At 30.4% G+C, this 20,280-nt stretch overlaps 2 protein-coding genes across 2 annotated transcripts in view; both read left to right on the top strand.

The window, feature by feature from the left end:
- Positions 1 to 5,067: 5,067 nt before the first annotated feature.
- The window catches only part of Smp_136330 (lip-related protein (liprin) alpha), a gene marked incomplete at both ends in the record, with an annotated part of 60,564 nt that continues 45,351 nt past the window's right edge, over positions 5,068 to 20,280 (top strand). The window contains 2 exons of the mRNA XM_018799315.1: positions 5,068 to 5,125; positions 18,437 to 18,609. Of these exons, the coding sequence (XP_018651116.1) occupies positions 5,068 to 5,125; positions 18,437 to 18,609 (231 nt within the window). The remainder of the gene's footprint in view (positions 5,126 to 18,436; positions 18,610 to 20,280) is intronic.
- Positions 13,342 to 13,764, top strand: Smp_183130 (putative liprin alpha (lar-interacting protein alpha) (synapse defective protein 2); the record flags this gene model as incomplete). Its single annotated transcript, XM_018799316.1, has 1 exon — positions 13,342 to 13,764. One exon carries the CDS (start codon positions 13,342 to 13,344, stop codon positions 13,762 to 13,764), a length of 423 nt encoding a protein of 140 aa, XP_018651117.1.

Below are 20,280 nucleotides of genomic sequence, written 5' to 3'. Positions count from 1 at the left end.
TTTATTCTCTGGAGAAGTGGCTTACACTGAGTCACGAAACGTCAGAAAATCTAATTTTTCTACTCATCGGGATATTACAAATATATTATTTAATATGGTATTGGTTATTAATCATTAATCGACTGGTGTGAAAAGTAGTTTTAAAGAAAAGCCGTTATACGATTCCCCCTAAGGGAAATTTTGTCCAAACGTTTCAGCTTATCTATTTATCTAGTAAATAAAACTGTCCAATAAAATATAACAATATAATGTATGGGGGTACGTGTGTGGAGAACACGACTATAATATATATGAAGACCCATGATTACTATACGTAATGATTATTTTCCTCTCGTATTCAGCTTTGTATTAAGAGAGTCTGTTAAACGAAAAAACTTATCGAAAAACAGGAAAGTAAGAATAGATGCATCAACAATTATAAAAGTATGTACCATTGTATAGAGAACACAGAATTTAAAAAAGTTTAGGGATTTCATACGAGCGATCATAAAAATATTAATTTTACTCAACAGAAAGACTCGTATTTTCCAATCTTTTGGCCTATTACATGATACATTGTTGTAGGTATCCAGTGAGGACACGAAAAAGCTCATATTTTATAGATATTTTAATGGGAATTAAGGCTTGCTTATCAGGAGTTGAAAGTTATGGAACTTAGTCTTGTCTCAATAAAATAAATCTAGAAATACTTTGTCTAACAACATTCTTCGTTTGAAATTGTTAGTCCCTTTAATGAACTTGGTAGTGCATTAAGAAGATAAAGCTTATCAGAACTATGAGCTAATACATCAGACAGTCCTGATAGTTTTCGTCCTCTTGTTACACTATCTTAATTCTTTATTTAAGTAGGTTCAAATTATTCCTTTATGTAGTTTTATTTAATCCTGATTTTCATCGGGATGAAACTTAAATTTCCACATAGTATATGACTATCGAAAATGGCTTACAGTTTGTTTTCAATATCCAGTCAACAAATAAATTTAGCGTTATGTCTTTCGATTTATCAGATCTAAATAAAAATGAGATAAAGTCGAGAACTCGACTTTCGTTGAAATATAAAACTACTTAAACAGAAACCTTCACTAAAGAATGTAGTGTTATCGCTGTTATCATTATCTATAATGATTATTATAACATTTTTTCAGGGTGATCGGGATTCACTGGTTAGTGCAGATGGTACAAATGTTGAAGATATGTTACTCAGCATGTTGGATGAACGTGACAGATTGATGGAAGGATTGCGAGAATCACAGGAACAAGTTAACGAAACAAGAACTCGATTGAGCGAAGTTGAAAGAGAACGTGATAAACTTCATGCACAGTTATCAGCTAAAATGCCTCAAGTATGTTCCTTACAAAAGTATATTATGATTGGCTTTCTTTTTACTGAACTAAGAAAGGTTACAGACATTCGTTTCAATGTTTTTACCATTAACTTTTTATAAGGATAAAATCAGAATCAGAGAAATCTTTATATCTATTAATATTAATATGTTTAAACAAAAATTACAAAAGCAGTTAACAGCTAAACATTGTTTTGTAAAAAAAATAAATTATAATTTTGGAAAGTCGGATAAATAAATTAGTAGAGCAATTGTACTGAACTGTTTCAGTTCATATATCAATTTTAAATATCCGTGTTTATCAAATCGTTTACTTCGGAACTCTCACCTTTAACAAAACAAGCAATTAGAAGAACAATTATTTAAACACCAGTCAAAATTTTATGACTATTATGTTATATGTTGTCTGTAGTTAGAATCCATGGGCTTAGTGAATTAATTAATAGGATGCAACACCATTTATTAAGTTTTCCTGAATACTTCGTATTATATTATTGGTCTTGGATTAGTAAAGTGAAACGCTTATTGGTAAAATGTAACTTCAGTGTTGTTAAACTTTCGTTACCCTGAAAATTTGAACTAGCCCCATCAAAAATCATATAGGTAAACCTAAGCATTAAACCATTTGAAAACATCTATACACATTAATCATAACTATAGAAAGGAATGATATTTAGGAAGTAATCACGTATCGTTACTTCGTTGATTTGTATGTACATGTGTTGCAGATTGATAAGATGTTCATCTTGTTGTCTAGTGACGAGAAACGAACTGACAGATCAATGAAAGCCAGTTATTTTAGGTTTATTTTTAAGTGATAATGACCCGTTCAAATGCTGCACTCATGTCAATGCCAATCCATACTATCAGGAACAGAGCTTTTCTTGTAATTAACAAGACTGGATTAGACAACGCCGAAATATCATTATAGAAAAAGTGAAAGTGGCTTTAACCCCATTCAAAGTATACACTTGGATAGTGTTAAACTTGGAAATCTTAAGTTTGGGTCTAACAGATGTTCATATCCTAATGACTTCAGTGGTTCTACCTTTTATATCAACTAGATCATACCGAGAGGTTGAAATGAATTGCCTAAACCAATGCCATTAAATTAATTCTTACAAAATAAAATGGCAATATTAGTTAATACATAAGATTGCCCTATGTGAATACGTTTGGGTTGCCCTTTTTTATATATTGTCCATAAATTTTAAAGTTTCTCTACCAGTTTACTCAGTTCAAGAGATATATAAAGATAAGTGAACAAAAGTGTGTAATTTGTAGTCAAAAGATAAGATTTTCATTTAGAAGAAAACAAAATTTCAATCTAACTTAATTACAAGTTAATGATATTCATTTTAGAGTTTCCAGATTAGGTTCTACCTAATCTTAATGAAAATAATTGGTAGCAGAAGTGCAGTTTAGCTTTAATGGTTGTTTATATATATATATATATCTTACAAAGGAAGGTTTGTAGTCTGAGGAAGTTTAGTTTCCATTTCTCCGCAGGAGTGAGATAGGGCCATCCTAAGCAGAATATATGTATGAGATGTATTCATGTGGTTATAGTCATCACTGGAATGGTTTCTTCGCGTTAGAATCATCTGGTGATCCGTGTTACAAATAAAAAAGTACAAGGTAAGAGATCGCATTTCGGTTAATGAGGATATGAAATTGACTGGGGTGGATAGAACAAATTTTACACATGAATTAACATCTTTCACACTGAAGGACTATATTCATCGGGACAGAATTAAGTTAGTTTAGAAATATCGTCAATTATTAAAGTCACTGGCTGTTGATACAAGCAGTGCATCGGTGTAAACTTCTTAATCGATGCTCTTAAGGTAACGTTAATTTTGTAGTTAAGGGACTAATTAAATATGATCAGAAATCAACAACTTTGAAGATGTATTCATGTTTTTCGGTTTTTTCATCTCACCATGTTGATTTTGAAATAATATATTATAGAGTTCGTTCACCGCTGAAGCTATTAAAATTATTTCCAGTTTCTTTCTCACTTGGTATATTGTTTAGTAACTAGGATGGATATTTTTAAAAAAAGAAGAACTGAATCATTTTAATCTATAAAAAGAAATAATTATTTACTGAGTATTAAACATAAACATACGGTATAAATTCAGTTGAATTTGACTTAGAGATAAGTGAACATTTATCTGAGCTATTTGCATTTATAAAGTAACTGTATCTACCAGATAGATTGCCATCAAATGGTAAACAGATAAATATTACAGATAAATATAATTTTTGAGAACATACAAAGTACATGTTTAAGCACCCTTTTTTTAAAAATATTTTACGCGACATTTAATGTATAGATCAGAAGGAGTTTTGTGGAGATTTCAGTATTTTCATAGTTGAAATCATGAGTCAGTTGAAGCTAGACCGTGGATGTGCACTGCTGAGGAGTCCCATAATAGGACGAAACGGCCGTCCAGTGCTTCCAGGTTTTCCATGGTGGTCTAGCTTCAATTAATTCATGATCTTAACCATTTAATATATACTCAAAGTAAAGATATTTGATCACAAATGTTTTCAAAGTGATTTTATAGAAAACTATTCTTCTTTAAAAATAATTCATGAAATATAATAACTAATCAGCATGAAAAATTAAATTTTTTGCAATCATTTTTATTTTAATGCTTTTTAAAATCACTAGATAAGGATCGATTACTTATATTTGCTTAGAAAAAATTCGAATGTCCGGTAAACGATGTCTACTGTGTTACGTTATTGATGGATATTTTCAGTGCTCTGAACCTAGGTTTTTTGCTGGCTGTTATTCTTTCAGTATGTGTAGTTTCGAAGGCAGTAATAGTTTTCGTGGGATTCAGACCTTAGTCACTCAGGATTACAATCAAAGAACTAACATAATAGTTATGTAGGGTGAAACTAACCGCTTGTCGAACGGAGATGTTTACTCTTATTTACATCTTCTCCATCCATTTTCCTTAACAGAACATAATTTCGTATTCCCTCTTATTTTTCCATTTTCACAGTTGGCCGCTTAATATTTTAGTATAATGTTTTATTTTCTGTTATTTAAGGTCAATACTTAGTTACTTATGTAATGATTTTCAAATTAAAGTTGTTTATTATTGTGACAATCAAAATTAGCTCAGCTTTATCTGTTTCTTTTTAGCATAAGCTTCCGTTCACTTAAAGAGATATTATGTTATCTATTATTCAGTTGTTAAAACAAGTAGATAAATTCATACCTTTGTTCGGATGGTCTCCAGAGCTGTTATTTTTTCAACTTCTTAAGTTCGGCTAAAGGTTTTTTTCAAGGATTGTACAGTGATGTTAAAATCTTCATGATCTTACTGGTAATACATTCAATCATGCACTTAATGCTACGTTACACTACAATTCTTTTTAGATTTCGTCATATTTAATACATTATGCATTTTTTTCGATATGCATATAACCTATTTGTGGTGTATTAAAAGTGAACCACTGCTTCATCATCGTCATTATCTTTATAAACAACAAAAACGTTCTATAAAAACATTGATTGACATACTTTAGTTTAAGATACTCTTGATGAATATGCAAGATTTTAAAAACAATATTTTAAGTCTCTTGATGTGAATAACTTTTTTCCGTGAATTCGTAATGATGCTTAGTAAACTGTTATCCTTAAAAAACTTATTATTTGTTGTTGTTCAAAAAAGTATATATTTGTGACTGTACTGCTGATTATATGGAAAACTTAACTATCTTAGTATTTGCTACTGGACATCATAAATCGGATGACCCAAGTAAGAACATGAAGATGATAGACATGATTTTCTTTAGATCAGCAAAACAAATCAAAACGACTCATGAATTCACTACTTTTTACATGGTTTATTTACCCTCAAATTAACATTCAAATTTATATAACTTAGATTAAGTAGTACCTAAAACCATATGATCGATAAATCACAAAACAATCATAGATATATAATAAAATTAACGGTCTATAACAGATATAACAAATATGGTTACATCTTAACATGTGTTTACATGTTGTAGACCATTGAATAAATCAATCATTATTGTATGTTACACTACCATCAGTTAAGTCCTTGTTCACAATATCTTCTTTAGCTTTAAGAATGAATATGCAGAATAGAGTACACTATGCTCTACCGATCTTTCTTGCATTATTGATTTGAATAAATGTTTTGTATCGTTTTCTAAAAACATTACACCTCATACTTAATGTTCAGTTAATTGATCTTATGATAAAATTATCTTTCTAGGTAAAAACCATTTAAGATGAAACAAGTTATTAAATCTTTTAATTTTGATTAGGTTGATTTATTTTAATTTGTTGTTGTTGTGTTAAACCATGTAACAACGTGAATAAATTAATCTATCCTAAAAAGTTTCACATTGTCTCGATATATTTTTTGAGTTAGGAATGTAAATATTGTATTAATAAAGTTGAGCTAAAACTACCTTTTTAGTTAAGAATATCCACACTATATGATTATAGCTAACAAGGATATAAGAAGTGAATATAATACTCTACTCTACCAAACTCCCCTTTCCTAGGGATTCAGAGTAATAGGACTGGAAACTAATATATTTCTCTTTAACTAATACTGTGTTGCGTAACGAGGCTAATAAGTTACATGACTGTATAACGTTTCACCATTATAGTTTTCAATATGAGCTAGAAATATTCAATTGTCATGTGTCAAGCTTTGATAATAAATATTTAATCTTAAATGAAACGCTAATAAGTGAAATTGTATGAAAGTTTAAGATTACAGTTATTTACTTATACCATCTAATTCTAACCAAAATATAAATATGTGTTTTCATTTATTAGCGGTAATTAGAAAGTGTATACAATGTTTATGCATAATTCTAACTGCAGTATAAAACACTTGATAGCTATCACAGCTATCACCGTTTTATCTATTAAAACGTTAAAAGATTTTATTTAAAACATAAAAGTATGCTAAATACAGTATTCTATAGTAAACATTGAATGTTTTAATAAATACATTTTGTTGACCTATTAAGTAATCTAATTAGGAAATAGTGATCTTGTGAAGTCTATGGGAGAAATGTTTTTTTTTAAGTATGATGCTCTGGAACGTTTGTTAGAATGGTTGATTAGGTTAGCTCAAAGACTTCTAACATAATGAAATGCAAAGTTTAATGAATAAACAGTTAGCTGGTTGCCTTAAACACTGATTCATAGCAAGTATGTCTGAAATAAGGGTCTTTAAGTATTCAGCAGTTGGAACGGATGTAAAATTTATTTGATGATTAGACTATTTTATATCAAATTCACGAGGTAAGAGAAGTCGTGTCCTCTATCAATCGATGTAGTGTCAGGTGAATAATTTTGAGATTCAGTTATGCAAATCAGGTTGAAAATGGAGTATTCGATCATATTTATTCCGTAACATTATAGTATTAACCCAGTTTTAATCCTAAAGGCTAGTCATTGTAAGGATAACTTTTCTATAAATATTTTTAGCTACAAATTGAGATCAACTAGTAGACAAGTGGAAGTCATAAACCATTTAATTGCCATTTTGTTCTAGTATGATTGACACAGGAATCAAAACCAGGAAATCTAGATCTGGCGTTACATTCACACTGCTGAATTTGTATCTAGTAGTTTACATTTCCAGCTTTAATCAATTTTTGAAACACCGTAAAGGTATCGAATTCACTGATGAATGAGTCTTACAGTCAACATGAATGAACTTCAGCATTAATCTTCCACTAAAACTTTAGAATTTCGGTTACTAGTAAGCATATGACTCATTATAGAGGTAACGATGAATAATGTAGATTAGGTTACTTTGAATACATTATACATCATAAACAGACCTCAATATGTTTTCTTAATTGACATTTAAGGAAAGAAGTTTAACATTTTTTGGGAAATAAAATTATTTAAACTATATACTTGTAAATTTTTAGTAATGGAATCCCATTTAAAAATCTGATAAACTGACCGTAAAATGTTACTAACTTAAAATTAACAGTAACAGGTTAAATTTTCTGTTTTCATTTTAACATTAATTACTTATTAGTAATATGAATGTTTATTTTTATTTCTGTACAAACAATTTACTAAGTTCATAATATTTATAACAATTATTTTACCTTTATTTAATGGAAACTATTATAGTTATGTCTGAACAAAGAAGGTAATATTATTCATTGAGATAATCTTCTTTTCTTAATAACTTGTCTTACTATTAAAATTACCTTTTATTATTTATTTAGGATGTTGTTGAAATGTCAAAAAAGCTAACAGAAGTTGAAGAACAATTAATTGAAAGATGTGATGAAATTGATGATTTGAAAGCTGAACGAAACAATATGAAAGTAAGTCTAGCTTAGATTAATGCATGAATCTCAAATATTAAAATTATTACAATCTTTCCAAATCCCCATTCTGATCAACTGATTACTTGAAATACATTTTTATTTGTTGAAATTTATTTTAGTGTTTAAAAGTATATTTACTGAAACAGTTCTATTCATAAGTTTAAGTTAATCAAATTGTATTATTGTTGCAAGAAAAATTGAAGACGATTTGAATGCTAGAAATAGTAAGATATTCTATATTATTGAATTCATTTAAGGTGGACAAATAACTTGATCAATTTGAAAATGTAGTTTTCTACAATTAAAGATAACAAGTTTATATTGGAACAAATTTGTCATATATTAATGCTCAAACTAAAATAGATTACTAAATAATGTTAACTATAAATGAGGGATAAAAGCGAGAATTAATCTTAGAATTTCTTTATTTGTCAGATTACTAACACGTTTCAACGCTCAAATTGTAAACATAATCAAACCATAGCCATTAACATCAGAATATCGGAATACACTTATTAGTTTTAAAGAGTTGTGTTATTGAATACCTTAGAAATTTAATCTATAGTATGGTTCATTGCTGCCATTGTCAAATTCTTGACTTCTAAATGAAAAACTGCGATTGTGAGTGATTCCAGTTGACTGTAATATAAATAATAGTTTCAACTGTTTCAAAAATAGAGAAGAAAACAGTTCATTGAAGGTACTTAAACCCACCCGAAAGTTGCATAGTCTCGTATGAATTATAAGCTTACCGTCAAATAAATCGATTAATGTAAAAAATCAGAATATTTAACTACCATTATTATGGAATTTCATAAAGACACTACTGAATAAAGGCATTAGAAACACCCTTTTTTTAAACCGACAGTAACTCAAAAGTAACTGTTAAATAAAATATTCCCAATCTGTATTTTTATTCTAATTCTTTTATGTCTATGATTTTTAAATTGGGAAATAAACAAATGATCTGGATAAGTATACCATTATAAACATCTAATCTCTTTTACTTAGTGAATAAAAGTATTTAATGTAGTTTAATTTATTATTATTATTATTAATTTCATGGCACATAAATGCTTTTGCGGCATAAACAAAAATAAGTTCTAAACATCAAGATGGAAAGAATATATTCTCTTTTAGAAAGTTTTGTTTGATTAAAATAAAGTCAAGTATATATTTATTTATAAGCTAAATATTCTTACCATAACTTTTACACTGAGTAAAAACATTTATTAATTTTCTGGAAACTTTTTTCTAAATAAAAAGAAAAGACGATTTAAATTCTTCAAATGGCTTTTCATTGTTTTAGGTAAATCAGTCAAAGTCAATAATATATTTCCTAAATAGTAAAAGCATATTTAAACTAAATACAATACTGTTTATTCAAAAGACTCTATTACAATATTCGTTGACTTTTAACTTAACATTCATATTTATTGTGTGTGTTGAATATTTTCAATCGGAATTTATAACTGATCCTCAGTATAATTATTGATGTGATCTAGAATGACGCCATATTTTCCTACTATTCTTAAGCCTCTTATTGAGAACTTGCATCCTCATTAGAGCGCGAAGTCGAAGGTTTTGGGTTTGAGTCTTGTGTGCAGGATCGTGGATGCGTACTGCTTAGGAGTCCCGTGCTGGGATGAAACGGGGATCCGGTGCTTCCAAGTTTTCAATGCTGGTCTTGATCCATTGATCCATTCATGATATCAAACTAAACTCAACAATCTCCACAAACCTATACTGATGATTTCATTAAATCACTTCAGTGGTGGACTAATTAATTAGCATGTTAATTCACTTCACATAATGATTATCAGGTAAACCGAATGTCTTTACTGATAATATGTTGTCCATGAATTTTGTACTGCCGGCAAGAACCACTTAAAGCTTATTCAAAATAGATGTCAAATACCTTATCTATGTAGTAAATAAACCGATGTATTAATCAAAATTCAAAAATCTAGTATTCACGGATGGTTACAAAAATGAAGTTTGCTATCTGTTTTTCGCTTAGACTATGGAATAAAAATCTCAAGTGCTTGATGTTTTAGTGTTATTAAACGAAGTTATAAAAGTTTGAATGGAGCTATCAAACCCTCTAATCAAGGTTTGGAAACCTAAACGATGTATTTATTATCTTGAAATGATAAAGAAGCTAATGTTTGTATCCGGAAAATCAGTATCTAGTAGAGTTTATCATCTGTGAAAAATGCTATTTGAATTAATTATACTTATTCCATCACGAGATTTATTTAATTTTAAGATTATGATGTTTATCTGCATAATACATTTACAGTTATTTCACAGTTTAACAGTATAAATACTTGGGTATTATGATTTAGAATTATCATAATAAAATTACATATTAGCTTTGTGTTACATGTTTAAACATAATGTTTATAATCTAAAACAAATATTTCTCTAACAAAAAGAGAAATGAATTTCAATTATATTGACTAAGTAAATGAAAAATTGTAGTATCGTTTGGTTGGTTAAGCCCATATGTCTTATTCTAACTTCTGGAAAAGTCAATTCACCTATCCATCATGAGTCATGTTTTCACCTTGTTAATTATTCGCTTATTAACCCTGACCATTTTTATGTGACCGTAGGTGTGTGTACACTTATCCTCTTTATCACATGTCTGTCATTTATTCTTGTCTGACTATAAATATTGATTAACGCTTGATTAAAGTGAGTTGGCTTACCCGCCATCTCCAATGTGTGTCATTTCTACTTCGCTCGCTGATATTTGCTCATATGCTTATAACTTTCTGGCCTGCGTCATTTGTCAATAAAACTGTAGCTGCAGCTTCCCTTTTGCCTTCTGATATTATGCACCGTTAAGATTTGTATTATAACGGTTATCGAGGTGAACGAAGCGAAGCACGGCACTACAAAGTATTATAAATTATTTTATACCTGATGGATATTTTAACATTAATCCAAATATATAAAGGATATGAATAACGTGTTATGCTTTCTGATTTAATAAAGTTACTTCATCGATAAATAACTATAATTAGCTATAAGCATTTAATGGCCAAAACAGATTATTATGCATTTGCGAAATATATTAGAAGTTTCGTCTAAATTAGAGCGAATAGTTTCCCAGTATTTGAGCTCCGAGTTGATGTAAAACATTAAATAGAAATAATATATTTGTAAAATCTCAGAGAATGAATTCGAGGTAAATCCAACATTTCACCTGTCAATCTGGTCCAAGCTTTTTCAAGGAAATATAATCAAACATCAAAATGATCGATAATTGGATTTACTTTGAATTCATTCGTTAAGATTTTACAAATAAATATTATTCCTATTTAATGTCTTGCCAAATATAGTACAGATAAAAAAAGGAATTGTCTTAAACTATAAATTTTATTAAATATATAAAGCTGTCTAATCTCATTGTGTGTATAAATCAGATCGTAATAAGTTAATTTTTCTTTAAAATGAAAGCAATTGAGAATCTTGTAAGTAAAATGTGACAAAAAATAAAAGCAAAATTTCAGTAAATATTTGATTCAATGAATACTGTTTTAGGGTGACTATTAAACATGAGAAATCTGTCTAATGATGTCTATCACTAACAAAAAATAGTAAACTTTACATTAATGAAATAAATCCATTATGTCAAAGATTAGTTAGGTGAAATTAATTAAATCCCAGATCATTTATTCTTATATCATGTTAATGATAGTTGTGATCATCTGGATAGATATAAATTTTCATTTCATTGAAAGAAGAGGGATATGCTAATAAAGCAGATGTACATTAAGGTCCTGTCCAAACAAATAAAAAATTATTTCAGATCAATCCTGGCCAAATCAGGAATCGAAGAGAGGACGTTTTTACAGGATGATTAATAATAGCCACATGGAAGCATATCGTGATGTGTAATTCTGACACATTCCAAAAACGAGTCAAACAGATTTTTCATGTCTCAAGTGAAATCAATTAGCAAGTGAAATTTAATAAACCTCTAATTTTATCAGCAGACACAAGTTTATATATCTTTTTTAGTAAATTGTCTTGCTTTTGTGTACTTTTAAGGAAATCGTTACTCGTATTCGAATAGCTTTTTTCATTATCGTCTTAGAAATCCATCAGATAAATTTTTGGTCATCGATTTATCAATACTTTTCCTGTTTTCTTAAGGCTGTAAACTTATTTGGTAACTGTCTATAGTCAGTATTCCAACATTCAGCGAACCTTTGTAAATTATTATTTTTAACCATTATGTGAATTTTACTAAACAGAATAAAGTATATAGTAGGTATACTTGCATTCATTGTTGCTATTGTTGAGCTTAAAATTATGAATACAAAACAAAGTCTTCAAAAAGAGATGTTTTAATATCATGATGATCAAAATCTGTCCTTGAGAAAAATTTACCTCCTTGTTCGCAACAGTAATACTCAATAAAGAAATATTTACATATCCTTCTCTAAATAACCCCATCCAAACTTACATGTTCTGTTATTACAGTTACCGTAAACAAACAATAAAATGGTCAGTTTTGGTGAACTCGTAAAGCTAAAGGAGTAATTGCATTCATCAGTCGGATCTCTTAGCATCTGATCGATACAGAACGCTTAGTAGATGCTTTGAAACACAAAATTATAACAATAATCTCTAAAACCTCTATAATTTTTTATTCATATTTTTGCAATAAAAAAATGAAGCTAAGATCCTACTCACTTGTGTTTTATTAGATGTAAAGAAGAAGCGGTAAATTCGTTTCTTACAGTGCGAGGTTGTAGATGTGCAAGTGTTTTACAAAGACTAAACAATACCCAGTTATACCAGGATTAGAAAGGCCGTTTTTCCAAAATCAGTCCTTGATGTAAAACAAAAAATTATTTATCTGCATTCTGATATTGATGAGTTTTTCCTGTATAATCACAAAAGGAGTCATATCACTGGTTTTCACAACTGACAACAGAGATATATTGAAATACAAAAAGTGTACTATGTAGTAAAAGTGATTAAATCAACTCAGGTCAATATCTGTCTTAAAATATTTATTTACGGCTTGCTGGAAAATCTGATAATAGTCAATATTTGCTACGGGATATTACTTCACATTTTCTTAACACCAAAAGTACTTCACAACTTTATTGATTGTTTTATCTCAGAAAATTTCCTTAGTTGTATCACAGGTTAATTTATAATTACATTTTTACAAAATACACATTGAACATTGGTATCACGAATATACTTAATCGATACTAATACCCTTAAAACGGGAGAATTTGAACACCTAAGTTTGAAGGTTGATTTTACGATGATTCTTGTTAATAATTTGCAGTTTTATAAAATATTTAAACTATACACTTAAGTTTCTCTATTATGTTTGATTGAGATTCGCTATAAATTTCCTATCCAAATAATTAAATATATGTTCAAAGAATTTATTTCGAATAACCTTATTAATAGTACACTTATACATTGATGATGCATCCTTTTACCTTCACGTTTGTTCTAACTGTAGATTCTCTTAGAACACCTGGAGAATTTAGTAGCTCGCCATGAAAAATCACTTAGAATGACTGTAGTGAAGCGGCATACATCAACGGCTATGAGTAATAGTACAAATTCATTGATTCCGGGGGGTACAATGGCTGATGGTGAAACAGTGTGCTCTGAAATGGATATTTTAAATTCTTCACCGAATTATTCCATGAATGCAACTACTGGATCTACAAGTCCTTCGATGGCCGGATTAGGTTCAGAAGTGGAAGTTTTAAAAGCATTGAAATCTTTATTTGAACATCACAAAGTTTTGGATGAAAAAGTTCATAATCGTTTAAGAGTTTCACAAAATAAAGTAACTGACTTAGAAAATGAATTATTCGAACTAAAACGTTCGAAAATAAATAGTAGTTCCACTGCAAATATATGTAATGATAATAATATACATCGAACAATGATATCCAGTGAAACTCAAGTTGACAAAGATTTCATAAAAGATGTTGATACAGATATAAAGAATAATCCTGATCAAATTCAGAAGTTATCACTTAAAGGTAAATTGTATTAAGTGGAAAAATATTTTGATGGTAATTGCTATTTGGAACTATTCTCGTCATAATTCGGTAGTATTTGGTAGGATTCAATATCCCTTTTTTTAAACACTTTTTTTTAACCCTGTAAATAAGTATTTCATTGAATCAATTATATTAATTGAAAATTGTCTATTAATTGACGACTTGGGTACCTTTACCAAGTTTGTGAACCATTTTTTTCTAGACAATGAGATGACTAAAATATCCCTCGTAGAGTTTGACGTTACACGAATGAAGCTTATATACCAGATGTTCTAGACAAAATTTTCTAGTTCTATGAATTAATGAGATATTTGTACTATCAATGTTCTATCAGGTGTCTTGCGGATTCAATTAAAAAATAAAAACACAGTATGCTAATAATAAAAGCATTGATATTGTTCGCGTTTATAAAATAAAAATAATGTGTGGTTCCTTCTTTACCATCTAGCTCTGTGAATTTTGTAATCTGCAAAGATATTTTGGTAAAAATTACACATAATAAGTTGATACCTTTCATTTTTATGATACTAGATATGATAAAAGCTTCATTATAATTCCCCTTTTTATAAGATTAGATTACGTCACTGGAAAACAGAAAATAGTGCTTTGAAACAAGTGAAACGAGTTCATGATATTAGTGTTGGAATTGAAGGAAAACATAGATCATTGAAAGCAAGCTGTAGATCAAAATACAATTAAATAATTTTAGTCTATAGTTTAAGGTTTTACGAACAGATAAATGAATAAAAAAAACCCAATTTTCTACACCGGAAATTCCTTAGAAAGTGATCTAAGTTGTTTCTGTTCATCATTCTCTGTAACACTGATTATTAAGTAAAACAACATTTCTAATGTTTACATTAACAGTTTACAAGGGAAAAAGTTACCTATCCTAAAAATAATCTATTTTGATTATCAAATATAATTTTATCGCATAAATTGCAGTTTCATAGTTGGATCAATATTTAGGGAAAAAAACTGGATATTTAATTTTTCCAAGTAACCAATTTATCAGACTTAATAATAATAATAATAATAATATATATTCTGAAAATAATATTTACAGAATTCACACCAGTTTACGGGCATGATCAGATTGTTATAAAAATCAACATTTAATGTAGAGAGCAAACATGAAATATAAGAAAGTTTTATGTTTGCTGGTTTAGTAATTGATAAATAGTTTATATATGGCAGGCCAATGCAACACCAGGGAACTTGTCATTTTTTCTTAAGTGGATAGCCTGATGTTCTGTAAGGTTATTTCTAGTGCCAAAGCGAGTTATTGATAATTATCTACAACTAGAGAAAGTAAGATTAAAGCAAAGAGCACGGAACAACAAAACAATGATAGCAAGTAAGAGGTTAAACACTTAGAGTTCCTATAATCCCACTTGTGGAGTAAGATACACTTACAGGCGCTAGAGCATTTAATGCATTTTCAGAGGAGCAGAAGGCATTAATTGAGCGAACAAACAATGGGAGAGAGTTTAACATACGGATAGTTTGAGGTAAATTATTCCAGAGTCTAGAAAACTTACAGGCAAAGTAATTCATATAGAGAGAAGATCTAGAATATGTTTGTTTCGCTAAAGACAAGGAGTTACGAATGTCGTAATGTGAGGCCTTAGCATATTGAATCGCCTGACTAGATGTGAAGGAGAGTTTGTTAAGTATTTTGAAAAAGAAGATAAGGTTAAGTTTGAGTCTCCTCATCCATAAAGGGTCAAGCCCTAGTTTACTACACCTCGAATTATATGTCAAGACACTATCAGGTCCAAGAGTACGAAATGTAAATCGTCTCTGTACTGATTCCAGTCTTAATTTATCCTTTATGCGCGTGCTACTAAGGAGAAACGCACAGTATTCGAGGAGTGGTCGAACACAGACTTTGTACATTAGAATACGAGATTCGCTGTTATGAAGGTTTCGAGTTATGAAACCTATAAGGCGTTGAGACTTGGACGTTTGTTTCATTACCTGTTCAGTAAACGACAAGTCATCGGAGTACCTAAGTCCTAGATCTACTACTGTGTGTAGCCTAGATAACATTTCACCATTTATGGTAAGATTAAGGTTGAGTGATGTATCACTGAAGCATAGCCAACCACATTTAGCTGTATTGAGCTCCAGCTGCCATTTTGAGCACCACTGTGCTACCTTGTTAAGCTCCGTGCTGATGCAATTTCGAATATTGCTCAGCTCATGTGGAGAAAATGAGTACACCACCTTAAGATCGTCTGCAAACAAAAGGGACTTACCCACACTAAAACACTCACAAATATCATTAATGAAAACTAAAAAGAGCAAAGGACCTAAGACACTACCCTGAATTACCCCACTTCTAACAGGGACTGCGTTCGACAATGAAGAGTTGATTTTAACTATTTGATGTCGATTGTCAAGGAAGGAATCAAACCAGGCTAGTAACGGGTTTTGGACCCCATGAGATGCGAGTTTACCTATGAGAAGTTGGTGGTTGACCATGTCGAAGGCCTTAGAAATGTCCAGGTATAGCACTAGTACTAGATATCCTTGGCTACGAAGCGAATAGACTAAATTAAAGAAGTCAAAATGACATGTCATACAGGATCGATTTTTAAGAAATCCATGTTGCGAATCATCAATAAATTTGTTCAGTCAATAAATAGTTGGATAGTTCGTCACTAATAATTTTTTCCATAATCCTAGAGATAACTGGAGTAATATTTATTGGCCGATAGTTGTTCATGTCAGTGTTATCTCCGGATTTGTAACGTGGTATGATGTACGCGGGTTTTCCAACGGTCAGGATAAGAGCCTGATTCCATAGAGAGAGTAAACAGTTTAAGGAGAAGAAGTTGGATATCTGGACCACCATATCTGTAGAGAAATGATGAAATCCCGTCTGCACCGTGACCTTTCGAAACCTTGAGGTTATTTATAACCTTACTAATTTTCAGACATGTGAAGGAGATAGATTTAATTGAGTTACCAGTCATGCATATAACTCTAGAAAGAGATCCATTTATGGATTCTTTGCCATTTGCAAAATTACCACTGAAAAGGTCTGCTATAGTTTTTGGATCATATATAAAACTATTATTATACAGGATGCATGGTATATCAACATTTTGAGTTGATTTAGCACGTTTATTGTAAATATGGATTAGGTTTTGCACTTTTGAGCTAGTGCTTAGTGCTAATAGCTCTTCATTAATGGCTTTTAACCTATGTTTCTCTCTTATTTGATTAAAAATTATTGTTATTTGTGTGACTGCCGTGAAGTCGTTAGATTTAAAATAACGTTTCTTTAGGCGTCTTAGTTTATTACGATATTTAGCTGGTATATATAATTCGTAATGTTTACTAATCCTGTAAGTCTTAATTGGTGCACAGGAGTCTAGACAAGAGTTAACAATGAAATGGAATATGTTGATGGCATCTGTCAGACTATTACATGAGAAGAATTCATCCCAGTCTGAGAGTTTGATCAGTGAGCGCAAGAGGTCCCAGTCTGCATGCATATAGTCTCTATAATTGCAGGTTCTTTGAATTGGTCGGTTGTAGGAGGGATAGATGGGGAGAGCACAAGCTACTATCCTATGATCACTGCTTTCAAACTCGTTGTATACTTGTACAGATAGGGGAATGATATCCCTACTAAATATTAGATCAAGTGTATTATCACCCCTTGTTGAGGTACGAACCCACTGTGACCAGCAGTACAGGTTAAGGATTGATAAAAATTCATCATTGCTAGACTGACAACTACCGATACTCCAGTTAATCCCAGGATAATTGAAATCGCCGGTGATAATCTTAGCACTGAAGTTTAGAGTAGATGCGTGTATAAATGCATTGATAATAAGATCATTCAAATTATCAGTACTATCAGGAGCTCCATATATACAACCTAGGAGTAGACTATGGTTTAGGGTATTGATTGATATCCAGATCGATTCTGGTAAACTATTCAAGATACTATCTTCAACTTTATTAGTTGTTAAGGTATCCAAAGCAAATATAAGACAACCGCCTCCTTGCTTAGTTTACTTTCTGGGTGTTAAATATTTATAATCTACGGGGTAAAAATATAATATACAAAGAAAAAGTGAGCAGAGGAAATGAAGGGGAAAATATAGAATTAATGATTATTTTCACTCAATGTTCAATTTAGAAAAGTGGAGTTTTTATTTCTATTTTTTTTGCTTTCTTAGTCAATAAATGATGAATGACGTTAACGAACAAAACACTTATTATAATTCATAATAAAATATGGGCTAATCAATATTAACGAAATAGTCAAACAGTTATTTACTGTTGTTATGGAGATTGTAAAATTTTAATAGCATGAATCTAAATTCACCATTGGATTCCAGGTCAATCATTTAAATGTTAATCAATTGTCGCGATATGTCGAAGTTCAGAGTTCGATCTCTGATGGGATAATTGATGGGGATCACTGAGATATATCATACTAGAACGAAATAGCTGTTCAATGCTTCTTGATCTTCAATGGTTGTTTAACTAAGACCATTTTACGATGTAAACCACAGAACGTACTTTACTTATCATCCAATCTAAAAATTTAAATTTTCCGCATTGTTTGCTTTTGGCAGTATCTTAAAATTTGTTATTGCATCATAATCACTGAAATACCTTTTCATTTTATTTGCAAATTAGAAACTGCTTCGTTACCAAAAGGATCAGTTGAAATAAGCAAAAGTTCTGAATTATTATCTTCGTCACCAGTTCTGAATGCTTCTTTATCAAATTTATTCTATGGTTCAGCATCAGCAGCTGCTCTTGAAGCAGCGAACAGAATCAAAGAACTGCAAGAGAACCTTGAACAACGTGTATGTTTACATTGGAAATTAGCATATAAATTATTTTCACACTGTTTATAGGAGTTCCTCTTAAATGATTATTAACTACAAATTTATGTCTCATTTCCAGCCATTCTATGTCCAACAAATGTTGAAAACTAATAGGTACACATCAACTTTGGAAATTTCAAACAAATTTTATCTATTACGTCTTATGTGAGAAAACGAGAATTCCAGATTTTCTAAATGCGAATGTAGGACTTCGAATGGAGTATTTTTAATCACCTGAAAACCAATTTGAGAGATCTGATTTAATATTCTGATAACTACTTGATAATATAACTAAATGACTTATTAAAAATTAATTTCCTTTGATTATGAGGATTTATAACTTCTGAAAAAGATGGCTACTCCACGATAGCAAAAGCCACTGGAATATCTTTAGCGGATGGAGGTTTAGAAGTTGAACTGCAATTTAGAATGATATGTATTGGAATCCTACAGCAAACGTTTGGTTACCTGTTATTTCGTATTACCCATGGTGGCGAGAGTTAACTAACACGAGACCTAGTTCCAAGGTCTTGAAACACTTGCTTTTATTCATCTGATGAATTAGCTTTTAAACTAACTACGAGGAATCAGTGTAACTGCTCTCAAAAGAACTAATGAAAGATCTCTATGTTAATTGACATCGAAAGTCAGAGAAAATAACAAAATTGTAAAATTGGATAAGGTATCAGTAAACATCGTCTGTTAAAGCAATCAAAACAGAGATTGATATATCCTTCAACTTCGTTTATTTATGACTGTGCATCCGTCTTCTAAGATGCTTCATGCTCGAATGGCTAATATAGTTATTTTGACTTTAATGACTAGGGATGTTGCCACGGAATCTAACTAAATGACCTTATATTTTACTATGAGTCCTGAATAGGGTGACAATCGCCTAACAAAGATAGCTAAACTGTATGATGAAAGAAGCTAGCCTGGGCTGAACAATATCTAGATTTGCTCTGCAACACAAGCGAGGCTTGACAAAATGCTTTTTCGATAGAACTCAAAGAACATGCACTGCAAATACGTTTGAAGATACGGAATTGCTGATTGAAAATTGATCTTAAACAGTTACCAGCTAAAGTAGATGAATAGGTGTAAACGTCAGTTAACACAAAATCTTTTCTTAATTCTGCTGCAAACCAAAGAGTCTATATCTCTCTACCATCCAGAAGAAAACCAAACAGTACGATTCTGAGAAAGAAACTAAAAGCAGCCATCGAGAAAACATATTATGTTGCTAAACTGGTTGTAGTTAGAAAGATTAAGCCCATGGTAACACATCAGCCTAGACATTGCACAAATGATTACGTTACATCCTATTACACTTACTAATTCACATGTTTATTTAAAAATACATACAAAAGGGATAGGCAATTAAACAATTGTTATTATTTTGTTACAAGAAAATAGTGGTTTATTTCAATTGATCCATTCATCATTTATATTAAATATTCACTAGCACTAGTATGAGAGCCTCGTGCAATACACAACGTTTGCTAGGTTTCAATTTGTTTATGACTGAATACATGAATGATCTTTGTATTGAGTTATATACATAGCGTATTTCTCATTTCTAAGTTAACTTCAAAAAAGAACTTATTGTATAATATAATAGGCTGAAAAATATATTTGTAGTATTATTTA

The sequence above is a fragment of the Schistosoma mansoni genome, chromosome 3 (genome assembly GCF_000237925.1).
Source record: "Schistosoma mansoni strain Puerto Rico chromosome 3, complete genome".
In the NCBI taxonomy this organism is placed as follows: domain Eukaryota; kingdom Metazoa; phylum Platyhelminthes; class Trematoda; order Strigeidida; family Schistosomatidae; genus Schistosoma; species Schistosoma mansoni.
The sequence above is the reverse complement of the archived record's forward strand: the minus strand, read 5'-3'. Positions and strand labels throughout refer to the sequence as shown.